General features: G+C 39.7%; 1 protein-coding gene across 1 annotated transcript in view; it reads left to right on the top strand.

Moving 5' to 3' along the window:
* Positions 1-13,036: 13,036 nt before the first annotated feature.
* LOC124287686 overlaps positions 13,037-27,233 on the top strand; it is a 28,890-nt gene continuing 14,693 nt past the window's right edge. Inside the window, exon 1 of the mRNA XM_046724192.1 lies at positions 13,037-13,137. Coding sequence (XP_046580148.1) covers positions 13,071-13,137 — 67 coding nt within the window. The 5' untranslated portion in view covers positions 13,037-13,070. The remainder of the gene's footprint in view (positions 13,138-27,233) is intronic.

The raw sequence follows: 27,233 nt of genomic DNA, 5'->3' as shown, positions 1-27,233 counted from the left end.
AGAGCACGATCTCTGCAATTGGTGTTAATAACATAGTTATAACGGCTGCCCAGACCCCTCGGCAACACACCCTTGTCGTAAAAGGCGACTGAGTGGATCCGATGTTAAAGCTAGTTGATTTACTGATTACATGTCACATACACCATGCTCACGTTTTCAATCACTGGATTGTCTGGTCCATTATATCCAGACCGCCGTCATGTAGCTGGAAGAATGCTGCCTCAGACAATCATATTAAAAGTAATTGTTACTTCCAGTGCTTTATCTTGAGTTCAATCTGATGATTAGTACTAAAAGGATTGAATACTTTAAGAGATGGTAATACTCGAAGGCTGATGACTCGCATCCGCCAATAGGGATGGCTGTTTAACCCCCTAGTCTGTCATAACTATGGAAATGAAAATTAGTTCGTCAAAATAATGATTATTGGAAAGCCCTATCCATTAATGCCTGTCTGTAGATGACATTATTTACAAAACCGCAAACAGATTTACATTTCAGAGTTTCTCTATCGTACTTGAGTACATAGCGATAGAGGCCAATATGCTTGACGTTTCTAAATATTTGTTGAAAAATCCCAATTCGGTTTGTGCTTATTGCTTAGCGACACACCACAATCAAATATAAACTTGAGCTCAGATATGAGTATCCTACAATATCGGCAAGACACCCAGAAACACGGATATGACACCCAGAAACACGGATATGACACCCAGAAACACGGATGACATAACACGCCCACATACGGATATGACACGTAGAAACACGGATATGACACCCAGAAAACTCGGATATGACCCCAGAAACACGGATATGACACCCAGAAACACGGATATGACACCCAGAAACACAGATGACATGACACGCCCACATACGGATATGACACGTAGAAACACGGATATGACACCCAGAAACACAGATATGACACCCAGAAACACAGATGACATGACACGCCCACATACGGATATGGCACTTAGAAACACGGATGACATGACATCCAAGACACACGGATGACATGACACTCAGAAACATGGTAGGTATGGCATTCATGAAGGAACTCTGAAACCTAGCCAGGCTGGATAGCAACGTAATGGGTGTGATTCTCACCAACAGTCATTCAGTCAGACGGAAAATACAAGATATAAAACCCTAGAAAGCGTGTGGTTCAACGCCGCTTTGGCCAGTTTGGACTTTGGTCAAGGTTTATCACGAACATGCTTATAACAGACGGATATAAGTGATGTCATTTCGCTCCGGACACTTGTGGTGTATTTTAATTGAAATGCATATAACGAGCATCGGTTATTAAAAATACATCTTTTTTATCTTTATTCCACTTCAAGTTGCATGTACAGACAGAAGAGTGACATGTGTTGGCAGTTACATCATCAAGTAAATATACAAAATTGTATACACATATTAGGGTGTACATATATGTACTGGACAAAATAAGTTAGGGATATTGGTATTTTTATGATTGATATTTTATCAGTGTGTCAATGAATGAATAGATCTTTATTCTTAATTTCAAAATTTACATATATCCCTAACTATTTTTGCCCAGTATAGATAAACAGGAGTTAGATGAAGATGTTATAACTGTTATGTAAGTTGAGAAAGTTGTGTGCTAAAGCTACGGTTATAATTAGCCATAATTGGCCGTCCCTTTGAGTTCCCCACAGCTCGAAGACACCAGTCTAACATCCTGGTTAACCATCTTATAAATCAATCACATAGATGACCAGCTTTTTGTTCAATTACATACGCTGTTTAAACCCCATAACACCATTAATAGCTCAATGCAGTGTGATCGACCAGACTGTCAGACGTTTACAGTTTACTGTAATTAGCAATGTCACGAACCACTAGCTTTTGTAGGACATACAATTTGTCCAGCAGACTGTAACTACGAAGCATGAGGCAAAAGGATTTTAACAAGAACTTTCTCGAACCAATTTGCATAATTGTTCCATCAATGACCCACTGCTAATGTATTAATTTTAACTAATACATTACACCACGTTTATAACGCCTATAACGTACAGACGGATTTAACGAACTATTTGTGGCCCGGGACACTTGCTGTGTATTTATGTCGAATTGCGCATAATGCACTACGGTTATAACGAACAAAACTGATGATCCCGTTAGGTTCCTAATAACCCTACTTTACTGCTGTAGCACAGAAAGGTTATTTCTCTGAGGAAAACAGTCTAGTTTTTGGAACCAAAATGTTTAATATGTTACTCCTTGGAACTACATTTATATTGACAGAGGTTCCACAAGCATTAGGTGTCAATTCGTAGGTTTCTGCTACTGGTATACAAAGATATACAGGAAAATATAATTAGGTAGACTACCTTTTCCATCCTATTTTCCAATGGTGCTCTTGTGCCAATGATATGGAACATAGATGCTCATGTGCAACCGATCCAGCAAACAGTAAGTACACAAGACAGTCTGACAATTTCCTAGCTTCGACAGCTATTGAACAAGGCATCAGTGAAAATCGACTTGTTCTAGTGTTCTGATTGATAACGTATGATTAAATATAGATGCACATAAGCGATGCGAGGAGCGGAGAACGATCCAAAATTTTAAAATGGCACTTGTTGTTACCCTGTCGAAGTCAATATACTGAACCATTATACGAGTAGGGTATCCATGTTGTACTGCTGTCTTGAATCTCAGTGTTGTGGCATCGTGACACCAGCATTAGTCCGGACTACATATAGTACGGTCTAACGCACACGCACACACACACGCACACAAACACGGGCTGTCAGTAACATATATATAGGTAGGACATTAAGACAAATTTCATTTAAAAATCAAAGAGTTTACTTTGCAAATACTTTAACATGTTTCAAAGTATCACATGAATAATGCATTTTTCATCAAATACCACGTGGCTTCCTAAATATTTAGCTTCATTCAGAGCAAATTACGACACATCATCGTAGAACACACAATGCCATACACATTCTAATATTTTTGTTGGGTTGAGTCCCATCTGGGATTCGAACCCACAGCCTCAGAGTCAGGCACCTAACTGCCAGCACACAAAGTCAGCAGCCTAACCCGCTCAGCCACTGCCGTTTCAACACAAATGGAAGCCAGACGACTGGAGGCTAGACCCCTCAGACACGTGTAAATGGCACGGCTGCCACGGGCGAAAGCTATGAATACGCAATGTCATTTAGAAACTGGTCAAATGTTAAACATTCTTATGTTTGGGATTACACTTTCTCAGTAAAGTACAGATTTAGCAATTTTGTTGGGTTTAGTCCCATCCGGGATTCGAACCCACACTCTCAGAGTCAGGCTTCCACAACAACAGAAGTCGGACAACTAGTAGTCTAGATCATGGCCACATGTATTCATAGCTTTCGGTAGTATTCAAATACACTACAGTTACGATTTTAATACGCGGAGTATGGTTTACAGAGCATATACAACAACAGGTGATGTTTTCGTACGTGTCAAATACAAACGTGGATGGTGCTTTATTAATGCTCAAAGGGCGGTGGGGTATCCTATAGGTAACTGTTCGTCAAGCAGATGACACGGGTACGATTCCCCACATGGGTACCATGTGTGAATTCCATTCTCTCTCACTCACTCTCTCACTCACTCATTAATGCTAATGGGTAACTATAAATAAAAGTGCGGTCGTCAAATCCACTTTTCAGACTTCAAAAGTATGTGAGACCCGTGAAGTTCCGGGTTAGAATTGGTCTTCAGCAATCCATGCTTTTCGGAAGAGGCGACTAACGGGATCGGGAGGTAAGGCTCGCTGGCTCGTTGACACATGTCATCGTATCCCAATTGCGTAGGTCGATGCTCATGATGTTGATCTCTGGATTGTCTGGTCGAGACTCGATTATTGACAGATTGACGCCATATAGCTGGAATATTGCTGAGTGCGGCGTAAAACTAAACTAACTCACTCACTCACTCACTCGTTCATTCATTCATTCGTATTGTGTTCATCAATCCTTGATGTTTCAGCGATTATAAACATTCTTATATATGCAGATACATTCCTAGGCTTATCAACACAAAGAGTTACTGTTGTACATAGCGACTGCCCTGCCAGGATGATAGCCACAATGAACTAGGGGAGTAGTTATATAGCATGACCAGAAATTATTGAGAATTTTAGGAATATGTTTAATTGGATTTCTAGTATAAACAACCTTGACCAGCTATCAAGTGCTTGGTTTCATTCAAGAGAGACAACTCCATTAATCCTTTTCATTAGTTTCTGAAGAGTTATCCCCCTTTGTTTACTTGCTAGCAGACGACATTTTCAGTGCTCCTCAGTATGGATGATTTAGAGAAGAGGAAGTTGATTTTAGAGAATTATTACAAGGACATCAGATCAGCTAAAGTGATTTCAAGTAGAACAGGCATCCCTTTGTCCACTGTTTATCGTGTTTTGAAAAATATTGCAAATGGATATGGCATTGAGCACCAGGGAGACGCAGGTAGGCCCAGAAAATTGACTGTCGGTGACAGGAGGCGGCTTGGTATTCTTGTTTCTAAAAAAAACCCGAAGGAGTTTAGAAAACTTAAGGCTGAATATGATTGATAGAGGAACTGTGGCTGTCTGTAAGGAGACAATTAGAACTGAGCTGCATGCAATGGGTTGGCAGAAAAGTCGAGGAATTCCATCACCGATCATGAAACCTGAACAAAAGGAGCGAAGGTTGAACTGGTGCTTACAGCATAGAAATTTTAACTGGGACAATGTGATTTTCTCAGATGAAAGTTCTGTGTGGCTGTTTCCTAATACACTGAAATTCTGGACCAAACAAACTGAAAAACCTTAGTATCAGCGCCCAAAGTACAGTCCGAAATTTTAACGTGTGGGGTGGTATATCTGTGTTAGGGGCAACGCCCCTCTGTGTATTTGAAGGGAATATGAACAGTGAACGGTACACAGATATTCTCAAGGGACATTTACTTCCATCTGCTCACGTGTTCTATGGAAATTGGATTTTCCAGCAGGACAAAGACCCAAAACATCGTTCAAAGCATTCACAGGCCTGGTTTCGGACCCAAAATATGACATTATTAGATTGGCCAAGCTATAGCCCTGACCTAAATCCAATAGAAAATGTTTTTCGGGACTTATGACGGAAAGTGTCAATAAGAAAAATCTGACAAATATTGCTGAAATGAAAGAAGAGGTGGTCCGATATTGGGACAGCATGGACCACGACTTTCTAACTTCTTTGATCAGTAGTATGCCCCGCCGCATTGAAGCCTGCATTGCTGCCCATGGTGACTTGACAAAATACTAACTGTTCACCTGTCTTTGAATCTGGAGTTATGTTCTGCTAATATTCACATTTAATACGTGAGTAATGAGTGAAAAAAAATATAAAAATTACAATCTTAAATTCTCAATAATTTCTGGTTGTACTGTATCTCATGGTTACTTTGAATAGTTATATGTGCCTTGGCAAGTATTGGAAATAACCACCGCATGTAATGTGTATATAACAACTATGACCCAAATTGCGCCCTGCTTAACAAGGAAAGCCAGTCAATATAATGATGGTCCAGTTGAGTGCAAACATAACACTAATTCACTTTTAATCAGTGGCAGTCCAGTGATCAGAGACAAAAATATCAACACTCCTTTTTAATTAACAATCCAGTAATTAATGACTAACGAATAACATATCCATACCCGTTATGGCAGAGTTCAGAATCATTATTTGTATATGATTGTATGCTTCTAGCCCACTGCCGATCAACTAACTGCACCTTGTGACAAAAGCGTTTTAAAGGAGCAAAGATTCGATTGTTTGTTTTTTCTGGTGAAGAGAAGCGCCAGTGCTATAGGCCCGTTCATGTTTTCATAAAACCCATGGTCTGCACCACTAAACACGGCAAAATAGGTCAATAAGATGATGTCTTAGTAACGGGTTTGTAACTTTCACAGAGACGAAAAGACCTGCGTCCCTTGCGGTCGACTGAAAACAGACAAGCGGTCCCACAACACCTTCACGGCTAATGATCATCGTCACCATTGACACAATATTTCTGTGTGATGATGGCTGGAAGACAGAGCAAACTGAATGATATGAATATCACATGTATATAATTATCACGGAACAGTGAGGGGTACTCCCTTGAAAACATCGGTGATGAATATTTATGTGTATTTGAACATAACTCAGGGCTTGTATGTTCTGTGTCCGGCGTAAACATATTTATCTCTCACAGTCCCTGAACCACATTACTTTCCCTGTTGCATAACCATCCCTGCAATGCCAAAGCCCTAAATGAGGCAAGTCTAGATTTCAGGTTCTCAATCTCCGGTCTCCCTAGAGCTCCTTATCAATTTAAATGGGTTTAATTTTACTATCAAAATTATATTTACTCGGCGTCATCAATGAAGGGTCAAGTGGTTGATAACACTATTTCTTAAAAGTTGTAACATCTTCGTTTTAGTTTGAAATATATGCAACAGAATGTTTCACAAACGTTCTTAACAGTATGAAACAACACACCAGACTGTTGAAATGTCATTATTACATTCTTTAACATTCTGTTACAAATGGCACATTGTTTTATTCAAATATGGATAATATGGAAATCCACCTGCCACATAACGTCAATGATTTGCACGTGCAAGTCGCTCCAGGGAAAGTGGAGGAAAATACACATGCATTGATGCTTTTTCACTGTCGTTCACTGTTCAGGTACCTGATAGAAATCGCAGTTTAAAATGAGACGATTTTCGACGCTTGCTGAAAGGGGTCAGGTTATAGGCCTTTTAGAATCTGGTCAAACTCAGGGGCAGGTTGCTGTCTGCTTTAATGTGAGTCAGAGTGCTATTGGTAGACTGTGGCAAAGATTTCAAGCCAATGAATCCCTGGAATATGCACGTCGACCAGGTAGCCCCAGAGTAATAACAGTCCGAGATGATCGGCACATGATTAACACTGCTTCACGTAACAGATTCATTACGCAGCAGATCTTCAGACACCTCAATTTCTTTGAGAGGCATTTTAGAAGTTGTATAAATGGAGGAAAACCAAGTTCTATGGATAGTCAACTTCTTTATTGCAATGGTGCGACGTTTCGGTGTAGGTACTAACACCGTTATCAAGCAAGTGATACAAAGAGTTGTAACATTGAGAATATATATATAGTTGCATAGTGTGTATATACAATTGACAAGGTTGATATACATTGGATTGCTAATGAGTGATCTGAGCAGAGTAGGTTGATGTACATAGTGATAGTGATTAAAACAATATGCAGAATGAGTTTATACAATAGATGAGTTGATGTCCACTGAGATGGTAATCGTGAGTTGAAGAGAGTAGGTTGATGTACACATTGATTAGTTGTGATTACAATACACAAAAGGGAGCATAGAAGCCAATTGGTCGAGGTATGGGTGGATTACTGGTGATCTTTACTTAGGTGGTGATAGGCTGAGAAGATAAAATAACCTTGATCCCGGTTCATGGTGGGGTTGAAGCGTTGGATTTTTATGGCTTCAAGAAGTTTCCTAATCTTGTAGTCTGATCGGTTGGTTTCCAGGATGTGGATGTTGCCCCAAAGGATGGCATGGTCAGGGTTGGCTTGGGTGTGGTCGGCTATGGCGGATTTGGAGTCTTTTTTTCTGGACTGAAGTTTTGTGTTCTTTACTTCGTAGTGGTAGAGGACGTTTCACCTATGTAAGAGTCTCCACATTGGCAATTGGTCTGGTAGACTACTCCTGTGGGGTCTTCTTTAGTTGTTGATGGGGCTTTGCCTGTGGCTTGGGGGAGGTTTTGGATGGACTTGCCTTTCTGAAACAGAACGTGTATACCTGCTTGCTGCTGAAGTAGTCGTCTTATCTGATGTCTGACTGCTGGGACATACGGGATACTTATTACGAAGGGTGCTGATTGCCGACGGGGTTGAGGGTGGATCTGATGACGTTGTTAACTAACTTCTGGGGCACTTGTTATAATGGATGAAGACATGGCGGAGGTGGTTTAGTTCGATCTCTAGGGCTTCTTTTGTCGAGCAGATGTTCTTGGCTCTTCGGGTAAGGGTGGAAATGATGCCTTTCTTAACCTGCAGAGGGTGATTGGAGGTGAAGTGAAGATATTGGTCGGTATGAGTGGGTTTCCTGTAGACAGTGGTGGAGAGCTTGTTTTCTTGTTTCTGCACCAGGACGTCGAGGAAAGAGAGTTTGTTATGAGATTCTTCTTCCATTGTGAACTGCATAAGGGGATGTTGAGACTTGAGGTGGTCTAGGAGGTGTTCAGGGTTGTCGTCGGAGTTGAGGACTACAAAGGTGTCGTCTACTTTTCCCCTAGAACACTTCAATGTTAACAATGTAAGGATATCCAGGAGCACCGTTCGTCAAAGTTTAAGGGCAGCCGGAGTCCACTCTAGGCAGTTCGCCGACCACTAACAGTACGTCACAGGCAGAGGCGTTCGAGATGGAGTTGATATGATGGCTGGAACCAACGTCAATGCTCTTCACAGATGAAAGCAGATTCAATTTGTCCTTCCATGATGGTTGGCAGAGGATTTATCGTCGCAATGGAGAGCGAATCACAGATGCAACTGTGGCCACACGCATAACCGATTTGGCGAAGGTCGGTCACGTACGAAAGTATTTAAATCGGTTAATTTGTGTATTTGTTGTGATATTTTTGATTTAGGAGATAACCCTAGTGTGTTTGAAAATCAGAGACATGTTTTACTGAATTGATGGCGACTAAATTTCAATTGGAACCGAACGCGTAGCGTGAGGTTTCAATTGAAATATTTAGTCGCCATCAATTTAGTAAAACATGTCTCTGATTTTCAAACACACTAGGGTTATCTCCATCTCTACCATGACCCATTTAAAATCGAACTTCCTCGCTCTGCGGAAGACACTGCGTAATCCGGCATGGGACGAGAGGCGAATTGAACTCGTCTGTGAAGGGAGCGGTAGGTGCCGTTCGTATTTTTTAACATTACAACATAACAATATTCTGTCCAAAGAAATCAAACTACTGTTTATTCAATGCAATTATGTAATACCCAAGATCTTGTGTTTTTTTCATCCCATCTCCACACGACTAAAATCAGCCTATTGTTTTGTGTGCCGTGAAACTGTAGCCCCCTGGCCACACTATAATGGAATCGTCTGACCTACTTATTTTCTTCGAAGTAGACAGTTACGCAACAGTTTGAAATGGCGGCCGAGCCAGTGTTTACATTTTGCGAAAGGTTGAAATTTGAAGTGACAGTGGACAATACTTGACTGACTGTCGAATCTGAACCCTGCAGAATCGAAGAATAGATCCTTTCCTGATCAACCTACGACCTGTTACTCATCAAAGACTGTTGATTTTTATGACCGGCCGATCATGATTTCACGTACTGCCCCCACCCCGGCATGCGACAACAGAGTGACAGTGCTGCTGCTTAGTGTACATGCGACTAACTTGTGATTCCTTGGAACTTTGTTTTCGTCGTTTGGGACTGGACTGTGTCCAAGCGATTTCCAAAGTAGATGAACATAACAGTGACAACCTTGCAGGGAAGCTGGCAGAGAGCAGAATTATTTTGTGAACGATGCAACGCCAACGGGATATGATGGAGTATGACTATGAGTGGCATAAATGTGGTGTTTCGCCAGACCGTTAGATCTATCTTGCAAATTTCCCATTCTAAACGGAATTAAATATACCATTTACCAGGTAGGTAAATGTTTACTAATGTTTTGCTGCATATTTTGCATAGATAGGGATGTATTTTTACAAGGCTTTCTGATTTATATGTTAGATATTGTTTTGTTTATCTTTGGGGGCTGTGTATTGTAATTGAGTTTGAATATTTTTATAATAGAAGGTAATATGATAGTGAGGTTCCCTCATAATTGTGTGGGGGAAATCATATAATTGTATTTTTCGAGTTTAAATAAATGTTTTGTCAGCATTTCCATCACGTCTGTTGTATTGATATTAGTCATTTTGGTGGTCAAGCTAAGTAGTGCGGCAGCGTTCTATGCGTGAAGTGAAGCGCAATGAAATCAAAATCATTTTTAATCCAAAAATTTCCAATTGCCTATGTGGAAAATTCGAAAGTCAGCGTCAAAATCCATGGAGTTGTTGTTATGATCCGCCATCATTATGGTCAAACGGAAGTAGTTCTCACAATAAGATTCGTTAATGCGCGGTGAAGCGGCCTTACAATCAGATGAGCGTCAATCCACAATTGATGCCGTCTGATTTTTCTGAACACCCAATCAGAATCTAGTATTTTCTTGATTCATGGTAGAATATTGAATTAACCATGTTACAACACTGTTTGTTCAGTGACGGCCTGTGTTGGCATGTTTGACCGTGTTGACATGCTTGACTGTTGACATGTTTGACTGCTGGCATGTTTGACTGTATTGGCATGTTTGATTGTGTTGACGTGTTTCACTGTTGGCATGTTTGAATGTGTTGGCATGTTTGAGTGTTGACATGTTTGACTGTTGACATGTTTGACTGTTGACATTTTTTAGTGTTGACATGTTTGAGTGTTGACATGTTTGAATGTGTTGACATGTTTGACTGTGTTGTTATGTTTGACTGTTGGCATGTTTCAGTGTTGTCATGTTTGACTGTGTTGGCATGTTTCAGTGTTGTCATGTTTGAATGTGTTGACATGTTTGACTGTGTTGGCATGTTTGACTGTTGGCTTTGACTGTTGGCATGTTTGACTGTGTTGGCATGTTTAAGTGTTGACATGTTTGATTGTGTTGACATGTTTGACTGTTGGCATGTTTGAGTGTTGGCATGTTTGACTGTGTTGGCATGTTTGACGGTTGGCATGTTTGACTGTGTTGGCTTTGACTGTTGGCATGCTTGACTGTGTTGGCATGTTTGAGTGTTGGCATGTTTGACTGTTGGCATGTATGAGTATTGACATGTTTGACTGTGTTGGCATGTTTAAGTGTTGGCATGTTTGACTGTGTTGGCTTTGACTGTTGGCATGTTTGAGTGTGTTGGCATGTTTGAGTGTTGGCATGTTTAACTGTGTTGGCATGTTTGAGTGTTGACATGTTTGACTGTTGGCATGTTTGATTGCGTTGACATGTTTGACTGTGTTGGCATGTTTAACTGTTGGCATGTTTGATTGCGTTGACATGTTCGACTGTGTTGACATGTTTGACAGTTGGCATGTTTGACTGTGTTGGCATGTTTGACTGTGTTGGCATGTTTAACTGTGTTGGCATGTTTGACTGTTGACATGTTTGATTGCGTTGACATGTTTGACTGTGTTGACATGTTTGAGTGTTGGCATGTTTAACTGTGTTGGCATGTTTGACTGTTGACATGTTTAACTGTGTTGGCATGTTTGACTGTTGACATGTTTGATTGTGTTGACATGTTTGACTATTGGCATGTTTGACTGCGTTGACATGTTTGACTGTTGGCATGTTTGAGTGTTGGCATGTTTGAGTGTTGGCATGTTTGACTGTTGGCATGTTTGATTGCGTTGACATGTTTGAGTGTTGGCATGTTTGACTGTTGGCATGTTTGAGTGTTGGCATGTTTGAGTGTTGACATGTTTGAGTGTTGGCATGTTTGAGTGTTGGCATGTTTGAGTGTTGGCATGTTTGAGTGTTGGCATGTTTGAGTGTTGGCATGTTTGAGTGTTGGCATGTTTGTGTATGTTTGACATGTTTGACTGTTGACTGTTGACATGTTTGAATGTGTTTCCGTGTTTTCATCCTGATAACTTTAAATGAGTTTGGTTGGGATCACCGTATCTTAAATTAGTTACATGCATAAAGAATGGATTTTTCACTTTGGTCAGCGTTTGGTAAATATTAGGTTATTGATGTCAATATGACCGGACGTATAAGACAGGAGAGTTGCAAAGTTCGAATACACAATCTCCTTTCTTTACAGCATTTTATGGTCAGGTTTTAATTAGTAGATAATGGTCACCTATTCCGAAATCTGGGACGGCGTATCACATGGTTTGTCAGTAATGTATTGGATATTTTGGTGTACCTTTCAAATAAATATAAATATAACCAAAGAACCTAGAAGACGTGTGTATTACTTCTCGCTTCTGGTACATTGAACATATTCTAATGATCTCTTGCCGTTTCGCATAGTTTATACCAAGGTTTTGCGATCGTATGACAAATTCAACTAGCTATTCGCTTTCGTGCTAAAAAGTAAATTGGTCAGGGTTGCAGCATCAATGGTCTCAAAATAAGTTGAAATGTTTTTAGTAGGTATGTGGAGGGCGTTTCCAATTTCGAGACATCTGTGCGCGATGCAATTCCTTATTTTAGCTAAAACCATATGTCCCTGTGCTTTTGGAAAGCTGACTGACTTGCAAGTTTTAGTGACGGGTGCCACCTTAACTTTCTTCTTTTCGGGAACACATGGTATCATCTCTATTTGATAGTGATTCATAAATAGACGTTAAGTTGGGATTGTTCAAAAGGCGCTGCCCTTAGCCGAGACTTATTATGAGTATGGGAATGGCTTTTAATCTTAATCAAGTAGCATAGTTATGGTCGCTCTAGAAACACTTGAGATTTTCATTTCCCCATATGTGTAATAGTTTGGGGTTTTAGAGGTCAGTGTTACCAAGAAAATGTCTTCCATTCAACTAAGTTAAATATCACAATGCCGAATCATAGAATATTAGGTTTGATAGAATCCCTCTTATAAAGAATCTTCAACAGACGCCTTTGAAAACATATCATTCGTGCCCTTCGTTGGACATTACCGTTGTGATACTTCATACGTGAAGAATACCATGTGGTCCTGGTGTACTCGCTAATAAGGACGTAACTTTATATTTCTCGGTAATAAAGAGATAAAATATGGACATAACTTTAGATTACATTTCACCTCACCTATAGAATCACACAACAAAACCAGTGAAATGGATACATCGTAATTGATTATATAAAGCAGATGGATATACAATAACGCATTGGCGTGAGACAAAACAGTGTGTGGTATTGAATAAAGACCAAACACCAGACGGGTCGATGGTTCCCCGAGTAGTGTCTCGCAGTGTAGCTACGCCATTAGATGGAAGGGGACATCATGGCGATGTGGGTCTGTATGTTGATGGTTGGAACTGTACTTGGCGGTCAAGGTAGGACAATAAGAGACAATTTACTGATTCGTTTGGATTCAGCAATCACTATACAATTTAGTGTAGACGCCCACTATATTTGACTAGTCTCGCTTAACCTGTGAACCACTTAGTTATTTCCTTAAAGCTGACATAAGGTTTGAATAAACGTTCACTCCTTCCAGTCAAGATTAAATCAAAATTGCACTCACAAATATAAAAGTACTTTCGTGAATTAATTCAAACTTTGAACAACTTCGAAAGGTTTTTGTCTAATGTTTGGAGAAACGTCAGCCCGAATTGGACTACCAATCGTTTCACCAATTTTATTGACAGGGCGCAGTTTGATTGACGCGGAGACTCTTCATTACAATATTTCAATGTGCACTTTTGCATATATTTATGATGATCCTCTTGTGAAGCATGATAAAACCATGGTATTTCACAGTTGTTTTAAGTGCCAAAGGTGCTGGACAGAATCTGAACAATGATGTTGATTTTGTTGATGGTCCTGTACTGCGGGAGAAGAACAACCCATCTGACTCCTTGTCGGTCCTGAAAAGTGAAACAGAAGGCTTTCTGTTTACTCCTTTGGACCAGTCACTTCCAAATGAGTCATTTTTTAATACAAACATTAACATGAAATGTAGATAATACAAAGACTTCAATGAAACTACATTTATTTTGTTGGTGAATACAGAACCTTGGCACGCACGCAGTATCTCCATAGACTTGATGGAGTGGCTCGATCAAACAGCAAGTTAACCTACTCACTGTTGTTCTTGGTACCGCTCAAACTCTTAACTGACACTGAGAGAGTACCCTTGTTTGCTATTTGGAACACAGACCTTCTGGCACGGTGGGTCATGCAGAAGCCTGCAGTGTTAGGCAGCCTTCGCATTCTGCCAAAATGGTTTTGTGGGTTCGAATGGTTATTTAGGCTGCGTACAAAGGAGGCTTGGTCCTTGAGCATATAATGAGCACGATCAGGCTGAATGTGCCAGGACCAAGCGAACCCTCTTGGTTGTATTTATGAACAATCTAATATGTTAGTAATATTCATGACCAGTTCCGGCGACTGAAGTTGTGTATACACCGTGAAATGCTAACAGTTGTGAGGCATGTGTTTGCAAGAACCCATAGTGACAACAGCAACAGACCCGAAATTGCAAATGAACTTTTGCATTAATCTTTCTAAATTGCCTTCATGTAGTTGTTACTGACGACCCACACAAAATAACCAAATAAAAGCCCTGATGGATCCCGACGCCTCTGTCCATGCCCTTTCTGAGGATACGTTGTATATTTTGTTAATGTTGTAGTCAAATCCGTTAATTACAGGAGACTAACTGAACATTTTAGCAAATCATTTCCCAAGAATCATCTTGAAAAAATACCTCACTTAATTTCTGTCAGCCTTATACCTTACTGTTATTCGTATGTAATTAACTGTTGTGTGTAAGCTGCCTTTCGAGCATAATTTCATAAACCATAATAAGTGGACAAAAGTGATGGAAAACATTTATACAGGCATTGATACAGGCAACATACCCGCCATTGGTTCCAGTAAAAGGTTTTGGAGAAAGATGTGGTTTATACCTGGAAACTGCAACCTTGATGATCACAATGATACTGTACATGACATTTGTCTGTTTTATTACACTTGACTGTGTGACAAAAATAATAGGAAAGTCCAAAGGCTCAAGGGCCCGAAGGTATTTGAAACCAGTATTGGTTCCCTTGTGTCCGAACAGCATCACCTCAGTGCTTTGATTCAATTCAATCTTCAGTTGGAAACGGGGAATGCTCCGCCTTTGTTGTCTCAATGTTGAACAACACTTCTCCCACAGAAACGTGATTTGACTGATCCTAAAACATCCTCACCTGGTACTTGTCACAGGGAAGACTACTTGTAGGGTGTCTTGCAGATCTTTGGGCATCCTACTGCATCTATTTACATGGATCAGGAGCAGCCAGAAAAGGGATATTGTGGCCACAAGGATTGTTGGATCACAAAATGACCCCTGGAGAGGCAAAACGTTAGAACCGTAACCTCCCAGTGTACTTACCGTAATGTCTGGCTTTCAGCAAAATCTCATTATTGTTCAATATTTCCATTTCCAATAGTGTCCTCACTGTCACCATTTCTACCCCTCAAATAAAACTGTAACCATTGTAACTCAAGCAGCAGTGACAAATCACTGAACTTTCATTTCTAAACAATGATTACATCCCTAGAATAATAAAGCGCACGCTTCCCAAACTATGAAGTAAATGGAAAATCAGGACACATATATGTACACAAAAGAAGTACAACCAGAAATTATTGAGAATTTAAAGATTGTAATTTTATTTTTCACTCATTTCTCAGGTATTTAATGTGAATATTAGCAGAACTTAACTCCAGATTCAAAGACAGGTGAACATTTAGTTTTTGTCAAGGCACCATTGGCAGCAATGCAGGCTTCAATGCGGCGGGGAATGCTACTGATCAAAGAAGTTAGAAAGTCGTGGTCCATGCTGTCCCAATATCGGACCACCTCTTCTTTCATTTCAGCAATATTTGTCAGATTTTTCTTATTGACATTTTCCGTCATAAGTCCCCAAACATTTTCTACTGGATTTAGGTCAGGGCTATAGCTTGGCCAATCTAATAATGTCATATTTTGGGTCCGAAACCAGGCCTGTGAATGCTTTGAACGATTTTTTGGATCGTTGTCCTACTGGAAAATACAAACATTTCCATAGAACACGTGAGCAGATGGAAGTAAATGTCCCTCGAGAATATCTGTGTACCGATCACTGTTCATATTTCCTTCAAATACACAGAGGGGCGTTGCCCCTAACACAGATATGCCACCCTACACGTTAAATTTCGGACTACTCCAGGCGCTGATACAAAGGTTTTTCAGTTTGTTTGGTCCAGAATTTCAGTGTATTAGGAAACAGCCACACAGAATTTTCATCTGAGAAAATCACATTGTCCCAGTTAAAATTTCTATGCTGTAAGCACCAGTTCAACCTTCGCTCCTTTTGTTCAGGTTTCATGATCGGTGATGGAATTCCTCGACTTTTCTGCCAACCCATTGCATGCAGCTCAGTTCTAATTGTCTCCTTACAGACAGCCACAGTTCCTCTATCAATCATATCCAGCCTTAAGTTTTCTAAACTCCTTCGTTTGTTTTTAGAAACAAGAATACCAAGCCGCCTACCTGCGCCTCCCTGTTGCTCAGTGCCATATTCATTTGTAATATTTTTCAACACACGATAAACAGTGGACAAAGGGATGCCTGTTCTACTTGAAATCACTTTAGCTAATCTGATGTCCTTATTATAATACTCAACTTCCTCTTCTCTAAATCATCCATACTGAGGATCACTGAAAATGTCGTCTGCTAGCAAGTAAACAAAGGGGATAATTCTTCACAAACTAATGAAAAAGGATGAACGGAGTTGTCTCTCTTGAATGAAACCAAGCACTTGATAGCTGGTCAAGGTTGTTTATACTAGAAATCCAATTAAACATATTCCTAAAATTCTCAATAATTTCTGGTCATACTATATGACATGGGTTTTCAAGCCCAGTAAAAGGGATGACATTAGAAAAAATTGATGTAAAAATGACGTGCAGACATATAGGTGCAGACATTTTGGCACCTAAAAAGCATGGCTTTGAAGCAGTGTATGCAGTCCGCCAGGAAGATGCCATTTAATTAAAACATGTAGTTATGATAACAGTAGTAACATGTCACCGTGTAACAAGCATGCAAAAGCAATAAATCAAATATTTTCATTCAAAACTTTTGACAAACTTGAAAGGGCAAAATGTGTCCCTCCAAAGCCATTTCTGGAGCACTTAAGTATAATGCATAATGGGCGGTGGGGTAGCCTAGTGGTTTAAGCGTTCGCTCGTCACGCCGAAGATCCGGGTTCGATTCCCCAACATACAGGTACAATGTGTGAAGCTCCATTCTAGTGTCCCCCGCCTTGATATTGCTGGAATATTGTTAAAAGCGGCGTAAAACTAAACTCACTCACACACTATAATACATAACTATCAAAATGTCAACCCTAAACGTTTATTAATATTATTTACATATATCGAGCGGTACTGTGTACAATGTTCACACGTATTTCGAATGCAAGGTTTAAGTCATAAGCTGTTTTATCACAGCTTTTGGATCGACAATAACTGTGAACATTAACTGAACCAATAGAATAATCGATTACACTTCATATTTGATCTGGAATGTAAGTGAAACCTGTCTCTTTGTCACGAGTTGTCCTGTCATTAATAATATATAACCGTGAAACACAGTTCCAGTAGCTTACAGGCCAACGCATTTACAAACCGGTCACTTGACTCTCTCCTTTCCAATGAAACACGAAGTTCTTCGGGCAATGCTGATTGTTGAGCCTCGGTTGAACAAGTGACAATGGCGGGTTGTTACGCCTGCCTGCACAACCGCTCAGGTCCACACAGATGATGACCGCCGCCCAAGACACTCTGATCAGTCAACCATTCGTGAATGATTAATTGTGCTTGCCTTTTCAGATGCAACATCAAATGTTGAATCGATGGAAGAAACATACATTCCCTTTAACAACAAATCTTGCTACCAAGGAGTACCCGTGAAGATCCGGGTTAGAACTGACTTTAGGAACCCTTGCTTGTAGTAATAACTAATTTGAAATTTGCTGAAGAAATGCTACCTTTAGCACCTCACACTTAAAGAAAACATATCTTACGGAAACAGGCCCCTTTGTCTAAATTATATTCATATAATGTAATATACTAAGCAGCAAAAGAAACGTCAGTTTGGAATTTTCCTTTGCAGAAACGGATAACTGTAAACTCATGTAATGTTTTGATTGTATATTTTTTGACAACATCTCCAACTTTACCTGAGCAAAGACATTCTTTCCCAAACTCAGGACCCAGGAAATGGTCTCAAAAAACGCAGCCAGATCTCGGTGAAGGTACAGTGTTCTCCATGTTTTTCAAGCAACTCATGCTGCGCGTGCTGTTCACAAGGACCAGCCCAATAAAATGCACCCCCAAACCTGGTTGAAACATTCACATTACAACGTCAGCAGGATGCCGCGACTCACGACAACTGAGAGGAACCAGGCGCTAGGAAGACTTGAAGCTGGCCACAATGCACAAGCCGTCGCCAATCACTTCCAGGTCAACCTTCTGACCATCTCCAGGCTGCAGCAACGTTTCCGGTCCACCAACACCACAAATAATCGCCCCCGTACTGGCAGACCAAGTGTGACCACAAGACGACAAGACCGCCATGTTGTGCGACAGCATGTACAGAATCCCCTCATGCAGGCATCTGAAACAGCACGCCAGACAGTGGGACAACACGGAAGACCAATCAGTACTGATACAGTACGCCGTCGTCTTAACAGCAGGAACCTCCACTGCCGTAGACCTTACCGTGGACCTACCCTCACCCCTAGTCATTGACGTGAACGTCTACAGTTTGCCCTACAACACCAAAACTGGCTCTACAGGCAATGGAGAACTGTTCTGTTCACAGATGAGAGTCAGTACTGCGTATCAACTGCAGATGGCAGAAGAAGAATATGGTGAAGACGTGGCCAGCGTTACTCAGACCAATGTGTTATGGAAAGAGACTCATGGGGAGGTGCAAGCATCATGGTATGGGGTGGAATAGGCCTGAACCAGAGAGTGGGTCCTGTGGTGTTCCAGAACCTTGGTCCAGGGACAGGAGGCGGCATCGCAGCGGTGCGCTGCATTGACCAAGCTCTCAGACCCCACCTCAAACCACATTTCGCACGTCATCGGAACAACTTTTCCAGCATGATAACGCCCGGGCCCATACTGCCAGAGCTACACGAGACTTCCTACAGCAGAACGGTGTCAACATTATGCAGTGGCCAGCCCCTATTCCTGATTTAAACCCAACTGAACATCTTTGGGATGAAATTCAGAGGAGACTGAATAATGTCATACCAAGGCCAAACACAGCCGATTTATTGCGCCAGGCCTTTCTCAGAGCGTGGTTCCAGGTGCCAATGGCCTTCATCAATCGATTGGTGCACTCCATGCATAGACGCTTTGCTGCAGTTATTGCCGCTCGTGGTGGTCACACTAGACACTGAAGTCAAGAGTCGGAAAGGACGCAAACGTTCACGTAATGTCTTGAAATTGAGTTATTCATTGATGTGTCAAGATATTTTACACCAAAAATGCTTTTGATCCGCTTATTATGTCCATTTCTGTAATGATTTGATTACAGTGCCTATCTAATTTCGAATTCGTACTGATCTTTTTTTTGCTGCTGAGTATATAAAGGGGACAGAGACTCTCTGTATTTCACAGCTGTAGCACTGTCCTCGGAATCTGTGCTGGGTGCGGGATAGTCAGCTCTGTGGGGCTGGACTCTTAACAATAGAATATTGATAGTCGATTTGGCATGTACATATATACGTGTCGATTAATCAACTCCATGTCGTGAATTTGTTTCTTTCGTTTTGTTAAATCGCTGTTTGGTCCGGGATGGTCAGCGCTGTGGGGGTGGTCTTTCTTACAATAGAAAATTAATAGTTGATCTGGCATGTACATATATCCGTGTTAACTGGTTAACTCCATGTCGAGAATCTTACGCTTTTGTTAAATTCTTTAAATTGTAATACACAGTACGGTTATTAGCTTCTTGTAACAACACACCACAAGTACCTAATTCAGTTGCATCAGTTGCCATTTTAAATATCACTGTAGACGTGATGGTTATTGATTGTGTGCTCCTACAAAAGTTGGCTGGTAGGGGTTATTCCATTGACCTTTTATGTGTTAGTCCAAAAGTTTAAATGAGCCATAATGTCAGACAAATTCTTTCAACATTTCTCCTTGGTATCAGTAACTAATAGGTGAAATGACAGCCTCATTGGAAGTACAGTGCTCATCTAAAGACAAACTGAATTTCAGTAGTTCAACGGCGTCAGCATCCTGTAAATGAGTAGTGATATAAACATATTGCCAGGTGGCATATCTATTACTGATGATTGTTAGAGGAAGCTCATTGAAGCCCTCGTAAAATGTCAATTGTCATGGTCGGTGGATTTTATCTTATTGATGGTATGCAACACCCATGAGTATCAGTTCCTATCAGCCTATATGTATTACCATAGGATAGGTTTAACTGCAAAACACTTTCTAGAATGCTGACTGTGTCTATATATGAGCAGTGGCTTCAACTATCTGCCTTGTGACCAATGTGGACAGGATACCCATCTAAAAGCGCCGACATCTTTGCATGCTTCCATCAGTTTTTCCTGTATTCAAGAAAAGAGCACGTCTTTCCTATAAGACGTGTGACGTGATACAGTCACACCATGCATCCGTTCGCAGACTCATGCGATAAGGCATATTATTATTGTAAGATGCTGCAATACATGTAAACAAACAATTGTACTACCTTTGACGATTTTGAGTTTCCGTAGTATTTGATCACGAATTTCGAGGTTGACTAAATCATTGCCAACAAGTCGACTGAAACTGGGAGAGTTTTCTGGACAACAGCTTTCACTAAACTCAACACCAAATCAACAAAATGTAGATGCGCGCGACTACGTTTACCGTTTACATCAGATAAGACATTTGAGTAAGCAGAAACACTTCCGAAAATGGCCTAATTACCTCTACCAGAACAGACTGGAACGCTCACTGCAGTATTAAAGAGTATTAAAGAGTTTCTATGAATGTTTATCACAATAAAAGGCAAAATCTCTTACCTAATAACAGTAGACATAAGTAACTGAAGACAACATAAATTCTGCTTGTTTTTGTTAATGCCATCAGAAACAGACTGAGACTTGACTTTCACAAAAGAATGGTAAGAGACTTGCGACTTCTTTTGGGCATTGGTTACAAAACGATCTGAAACCGTATGGCCGGTCTTGTGTCAATATCTCTATCTATTTCCTGCCGAGAAACCTGACTTACCAACTGTTGCATGTTCTTTCCTTGCTAATGGGCTGCTGTTACGTTTACATTCCCAAGTGAAAACAACAACAGCAGAACTAAAAAAATATATATGGGTCATTTTCAAAATTGGTAGGATTTTCTGTCCGTTCCAAATAAGAAAAACCTCTGTTAACTTAAAAGGATTCTTTTGTGCTAGAAAACATATTTAGATGTTTACTAGTCAGTAAATGTGGTATATCATTAGTCTTGTCATTTTGAAATTTATATTTAGCCACATTTTAGGGTCAAAATTGGCAGATTTGCTCTGTCCGGAGGTGACGGTCCTAATATCAAATGTTCACAAATAATGTAAATATAAATGCAAATAAACAAACTAATTCATATTATGCCAATTAGGATTGATCAAGCATACTCAAACTGCATTTAATTTTGTTTTAACTTAAAAAAGTTTTTTTCTACAAATTGTAACATGCTTGTCCTGTGATTTTGTGTCCTGACCGTTACCAGTGTATGAAATTCCTGCAATAATTTCCCCCTGGAGCTGGATTGAAATTAAACTTCCTGTGTCTGCTTAAGCTAGCCCCTGTGCATGTGACAGCAGATGAAATAATGAAATTCAACACATTTTGCAGAAAATTGACACCATCAAATATGTATAAATGTAATGTGTCAACCTTAATTGTCCAGACCGTTACCAATGTATTTTGTGTCAAATATATTTCTTTGTTTTTTTAAATTTCAATGGATATGTTGCCCAGAAATGGAAGAGGTGGAAGGCATGTCCTTTGAAATCTTTTAGGGATCATTCATTTTTTTATTTTAGATTTACTTACAAATTGTCTTGACCGTTACTGTCCAAACCGTTACCATTCTGCAAAGTAATGGTTTGGACAGTCCTTGTAACGGTCTGGACAAAATTATTTGTATTTCAAAAAGTTGTTAATTAATATTTGAAATATAACAAATTTATAATTACTTTAAGGGTTAAGATAAGTTTAAGCATGGAATTTTACTGTTCAAAGGAGTTTTGATGTAGTAGCATAAAAAACACAGTCTCTAGTAACGGTTTGGACAAATAATAGTAACGGTCTGGCCATATCTTTAATAAATTTCAATTTTAAAGAATATGTTCCATGGTGTGATAATAATTTTCTATTTACTTATCTATCTGCTTTGAATAATAAAAACCAAAACGAGTTTATCACGTTAAGTTTCTATTTTCTATAAGATCTATAGTCTTTATAAATTAAAGGTAACGGTTAGGACATCTATGGTAACAGTTTGGACAAAATGTAGTAACGGTAAACAACTTTCAGTATTCCAACCTTTAAAGATTATTTGGGTGTAAACTGTTTTAACTTTAACTGTGAGATATGTAAGGCTACCATTTACTTTGAATATTTGCTAGGTGCTAATATGTTGGCCAAACCTTTGTATTTGATAAATATGTGTTACCATCTCACGATTAACAAAAACTAAAGGTATCCGAGTGAATGAAAGAAGTATATTTCGTTGAGGCTAATATTGCACCATAATATCAACAGCAAAATGATATCTATGCAGTGGCCTGTGTAGCATGACCATGTGTACAGTATCATAGTTGTTGCAGTACCTTTCAGAATTTAATCTTTTGCAACTTTTTAGAGGGATAACATTGTTTGTTACACTGATGTCCTGACCGTTACCAATAATGTCACAACCGTTACTATTCATTCAATTTTCGTTCCCCAATTGCACTCTTCTTTAGATTATAAGTGATTTTCAACTTAGACAGGTGTGTTTTTCTATTCTTTAGAAGCTACGGTTTGTTTGGTATTCAAAAGCCTAAATTCATTCACAAGTTTTATATTGATATAACAAATGTCCAAACCGTTACCACAGCATGGAAGAAAACATGTCACATTTGTTACAAGTTACAATTTCTAATACACATTTCACTGTCTGTCCAAAATAGGGTTAGCAATTGAAGTAAATGATATCATTTTTTCCTTTCGTGTTACCTGTTTCTATGTTGAATTAAATTGTTTAAGGTTTATGTCCAGCCCGTTACCATTCCTGTCCAAACCGTTACCACTATTGTCCTAACCGTTACTGGTGTTAATTGACTGCTCTAATTAATTCATGATAATACATGAAACACTCCTCTTTATGCTGGTGTCATCAAAAGATGTCCTGGGCTTAGTAGCTGATGTTTATTTTAGACAATCTTACCTGTTGAAAGCTATATGCATAATAATGTTTTAGAAAAATGCAATTTTTTTGTGGTAAATAAATGAAAGATACAAAATAACACTTTCAAGATTCATGATAATAGTTTTTGCCTTCAAGTTTGATTAAGTCGGTGTAACAGCTGAGTATGCCATCTTTAAAAGATTTTTATGAATTATTTTTCAACATCCTTATTCTGATTAAGAAGTGGTAACGGTCAGGACTTTCCCTCGCCCTATTAATTACTTATGTATCAATTAAAAGGTCAATTAGTAAATTTGAGCCTGCATGTTTGTATTATTGAATAATTAAGTATTTGAGATTTCATTTGAATAAAAACTAAATCAATTTTCAGGAGTTTGATTTTACTGTAATAAAGAATTGAAAATCCTACCAATTATGAAAATGACCCATATATATATATATAAACCTGTTGTATTTTAGTACCCTTTTCAACAACACCACCAAATGCTATTTTGGACATTACAAATGTGTTGCCACCTTCTCGAAGTGCATGAAAACATTTCTACTTTTTTCCGATACGGAGGATCTAATCTGACACTTGCATTCACTTTGACGTTATTTGATTATTTGGATAGGAATGGATACTTGGATAATTGGATATCTGTTTTGATATTCCAGTTACAGCAGATATGAAACTAATTACCTCCCTTTCTCTTTGAAATTCTCTTTTCTAATTCCGTCTCTCTTTGAATCTCCATTGAGTTCAAAACCTCGACTTTTCTGAAATTAGCAAGAATTTATAATTGCCAGTTTATCACAAAAACTGCAACACAATGTGTCAAATAACTGGCTGCATCAGTAAGTAACGGGCGACGTAATATACACGAATGTCACTGAACTCAAGAATGAACCGAATATGTCGCAGTTCTCTGCCTTGCAAGACGACCGAGAACTGTTGTAAAAGCAAGTTGAAATATGGTGTTTCAGATATTTAGTACGTCGTACTGGGCAAAAACGATAGGTTGTAGAATACTGCAAATCCAGGTGTTCTCATACATGAATACAGCCATCCTTTAAGAAACTGTTGTATCATGCAACCTCTTGAACGATTAAGCTCACTTTGGTCATCAACAATAAGTAGGTTAGATTTACGTCTGTCGTCTGAAACAAAGGGCCACAACAGCGCTCGAAATTGTACGAGTGCTTCAGCCACTTGCGCCACCGGACAAATTATTCGTAAACAGGTAACCATAAAAAACTCTTCATGTAATTGTTTTTGTGTGGCTGAGCTGTACCATTATTCTGTATGGCGTTGCATGTGTTTTTTTTGTACGGACTGTCCAGTTGTATTGCACAATTACTGGTTCTGGGGTTGTCTTCCTGTATTGTACAACGTTGACGCCGCTGTGTTGTGCAAATTTATCAATACTAAGGTTGAAGAGCTGACTTGTACTGGGTGTTTAGTAATGTGATTTATGTCTGTCGACTTGAAGTGTAACATGGTAAGTTTTTGTCTCTGTACACATATTGTGGACTAGACAAGCTGGATTGTAGCATGCATGTTCTGAGTTGCTGCACAGACAGTTTAGATTATGAATTTGTTCCGATGTATCAGACAATGGTTGTGTGTGACTGATCTGTGTATATGTATCGATTGTATGGTTGGTTCTCCAGCTGGTTGGCACAATCATTGTTCCATGTCTTACTGAGAAAGTGAGTGAGTTGGGTTTTACGCCGCTTTTAGCAATATCCCAACAATATCACCAGAAATAGGTTTCACATATTGTACCCAGGTGGGGAATCGAACCCGGATATTCGGCGCAACGAGAGAACCCTTTAACCACAACGGCTACCCCACCTCACCCAGTAATGAGAGAGAGAAATATACTATGACCGTTGCTGGGTGACCAAACGAATGTGTGCTAAACACTGATACGATGGAAAGTTGGACTGGCTGTTAACCCCACCCCACACACACACACACACGCACGCACGCACGCACGCACACACACGCACAGGCACACGCACACATGCATATTACATACATATATACATACATAAAATCTTTATATAGCGCTAGTTTCTGGCATGTGCCACTCAAAAGCGCTGGAGACGAGTCTGGAAAGACATTGTTCAAGTACGGCAGGCAACACTAAACAAATGCGTTTTCATTTGTGGCTTGAACGCTGGTAGGTTATGTTGTGATCTGAGATGCATAGAAGTTACATTTACAGAAACTAAACGCGTTCTTTATCAATAAAACATCCATGCCAGGTTGATTGTAGGATGTCGACTGTATCAGTTGTTTATACATCATTACCAAATAGTGTATTATATCAGATGCTCGCAAGGACTTGAGCCTATCCTTTGCCGCTGGTGGTCACTGTAATACGTGAAATGACGCAATACCACGCGGCGAGCTCGAAAACACTGTGGAAGACGGCCAGTGACAGAGAATAACCAGTGTCCTGAACAAAGTCCACTAGACCTTCAAGGAAACTAGCTCGGTAGCCTAAACTCACTGACACAAGGGTTTGCGAGAGGTCAGTATGCATTGCATAAGAAGCGTACCTTACACAATTTATTTAAATGAGTAATTAAGCATGTTTGTTGCAATGTGACGGTTGCCTCTGAACAAACGAGACAATAAATAATAAATTCAGTTAAAAGTTCCCGCAAGGATGTAGAAGCTTCTTTTTCTGCCATGTATGGATCGACATCAAAGATTTTATTTATGTTGTCATTGCAAGCGTCAAAACCTTTTAACCATCTCTGTTAAAAGAGTCCATTGTACTATTCCGTCTACATCATGGGCATGCGGTTTTGAATCCCTATCAATGGTGATGATACCAGATACGGGAAAGGTGTCCTGCCCCACTTCTGGCAACCGTCATAAACACATATATTGGCTAGTCAACTGTTCACCAAAAGCAACACGGAAACGTATTCCCCGTTTCCAGTTTAAAGGGTGAGTAAATCGGGAAAGCTTATATAGTACAACAAAAGTAAATAAAAATATCATAATCCTTTCCATAGTCTTCAGAATTAACCGCGGTCTTTACTATATCGCAGGCCTGTGTGTGTTCTACCTGTATGGCAATAACACCAGCTGTTTGCATACACTGATAACAGGCCCTCGTGACTTTGCGGGGGTAAAGATTGCAAAAAATCTGATGATCCCCGACTCGAAATGCTTCAAAGTGTAGTTATATAAAATGGTCACCTTTTGAAGTCTTTCTCTCTCTTTTTTTAGGGCTCCTTGCCTCTAGGCAGGAGACCTATTGTAATCGTTCGGATTATTATTATTATTATTATTATTTATTATTCCGCCGATTTTTGTACCAAACATAACTCCTAAACCAATGCTCCGAATCGCTTACAAAAAATCACACAGATGCGCACCGAGGTGTATATATTCCCCTTAAAAATCTCTAGGCTCTTGGCCCAATAGCAAAGGGGACATAATTCAAAATTAATTCCAAAATTTCAACGTTTGACAGCAAATATCTCAAGAACTAATTGTTCCAACACTTCCAAATTTCGTGTACAGATGCACAATCGAATTCCCAACAATATTGCCTGGACGGGTCAAGTCGCTAAAACGTACCGTTTGGCAGTTATATTTGTTTTCAGTTTTTGGCCATGTTTTTCAGCACTTTTCTGAGTAGTTTGCTCCCAAAATATGCCAGTATGGTAAAGGTTGGTTATTTAACGGTTATCAAATGATCATCGATGCACCTCAAGTGTAAAGAGAATTCCTTGGTCAAATTACATTTTCCACTTAGCCAATCCGAACAGACATTTGGATTATCCTGAATTGCCTACTCTTTTGCAGTATCCGTAACGATGTCGTTATTGTCAGCAATAGAGATGTTTGGACATGTGACATGACATGATAGGCACAAGTAGTGGAGTTTTCATAGCCCCCCAAATAAGCGACTTTGACCGAAAGCTTAACATACGCTTCAGGTATATCAAAGGTTTG

Source organism: Haliotis rubra, unplaced genomic scaffold (assembly GCF_003918875.1).
Source record: "Haliotis rubra isolate DU_JTF1 unplaced genomic scaffold, ASM391887v1 Scf404, whole genome shotgun sequence".
In the NCBI taxonomy this organism is placed as follows: domain Eukaryota; kingdom Metazoa; phylum Mollusca; class Gastropoda; order Lepetellida; family Haliotidae; genus Haliotis; species Haliotis rubra.
Note: the sequence above shows the minus strand (reverse complement) of the source record. Positions and strands in the feature narration are given on the sequence as shown.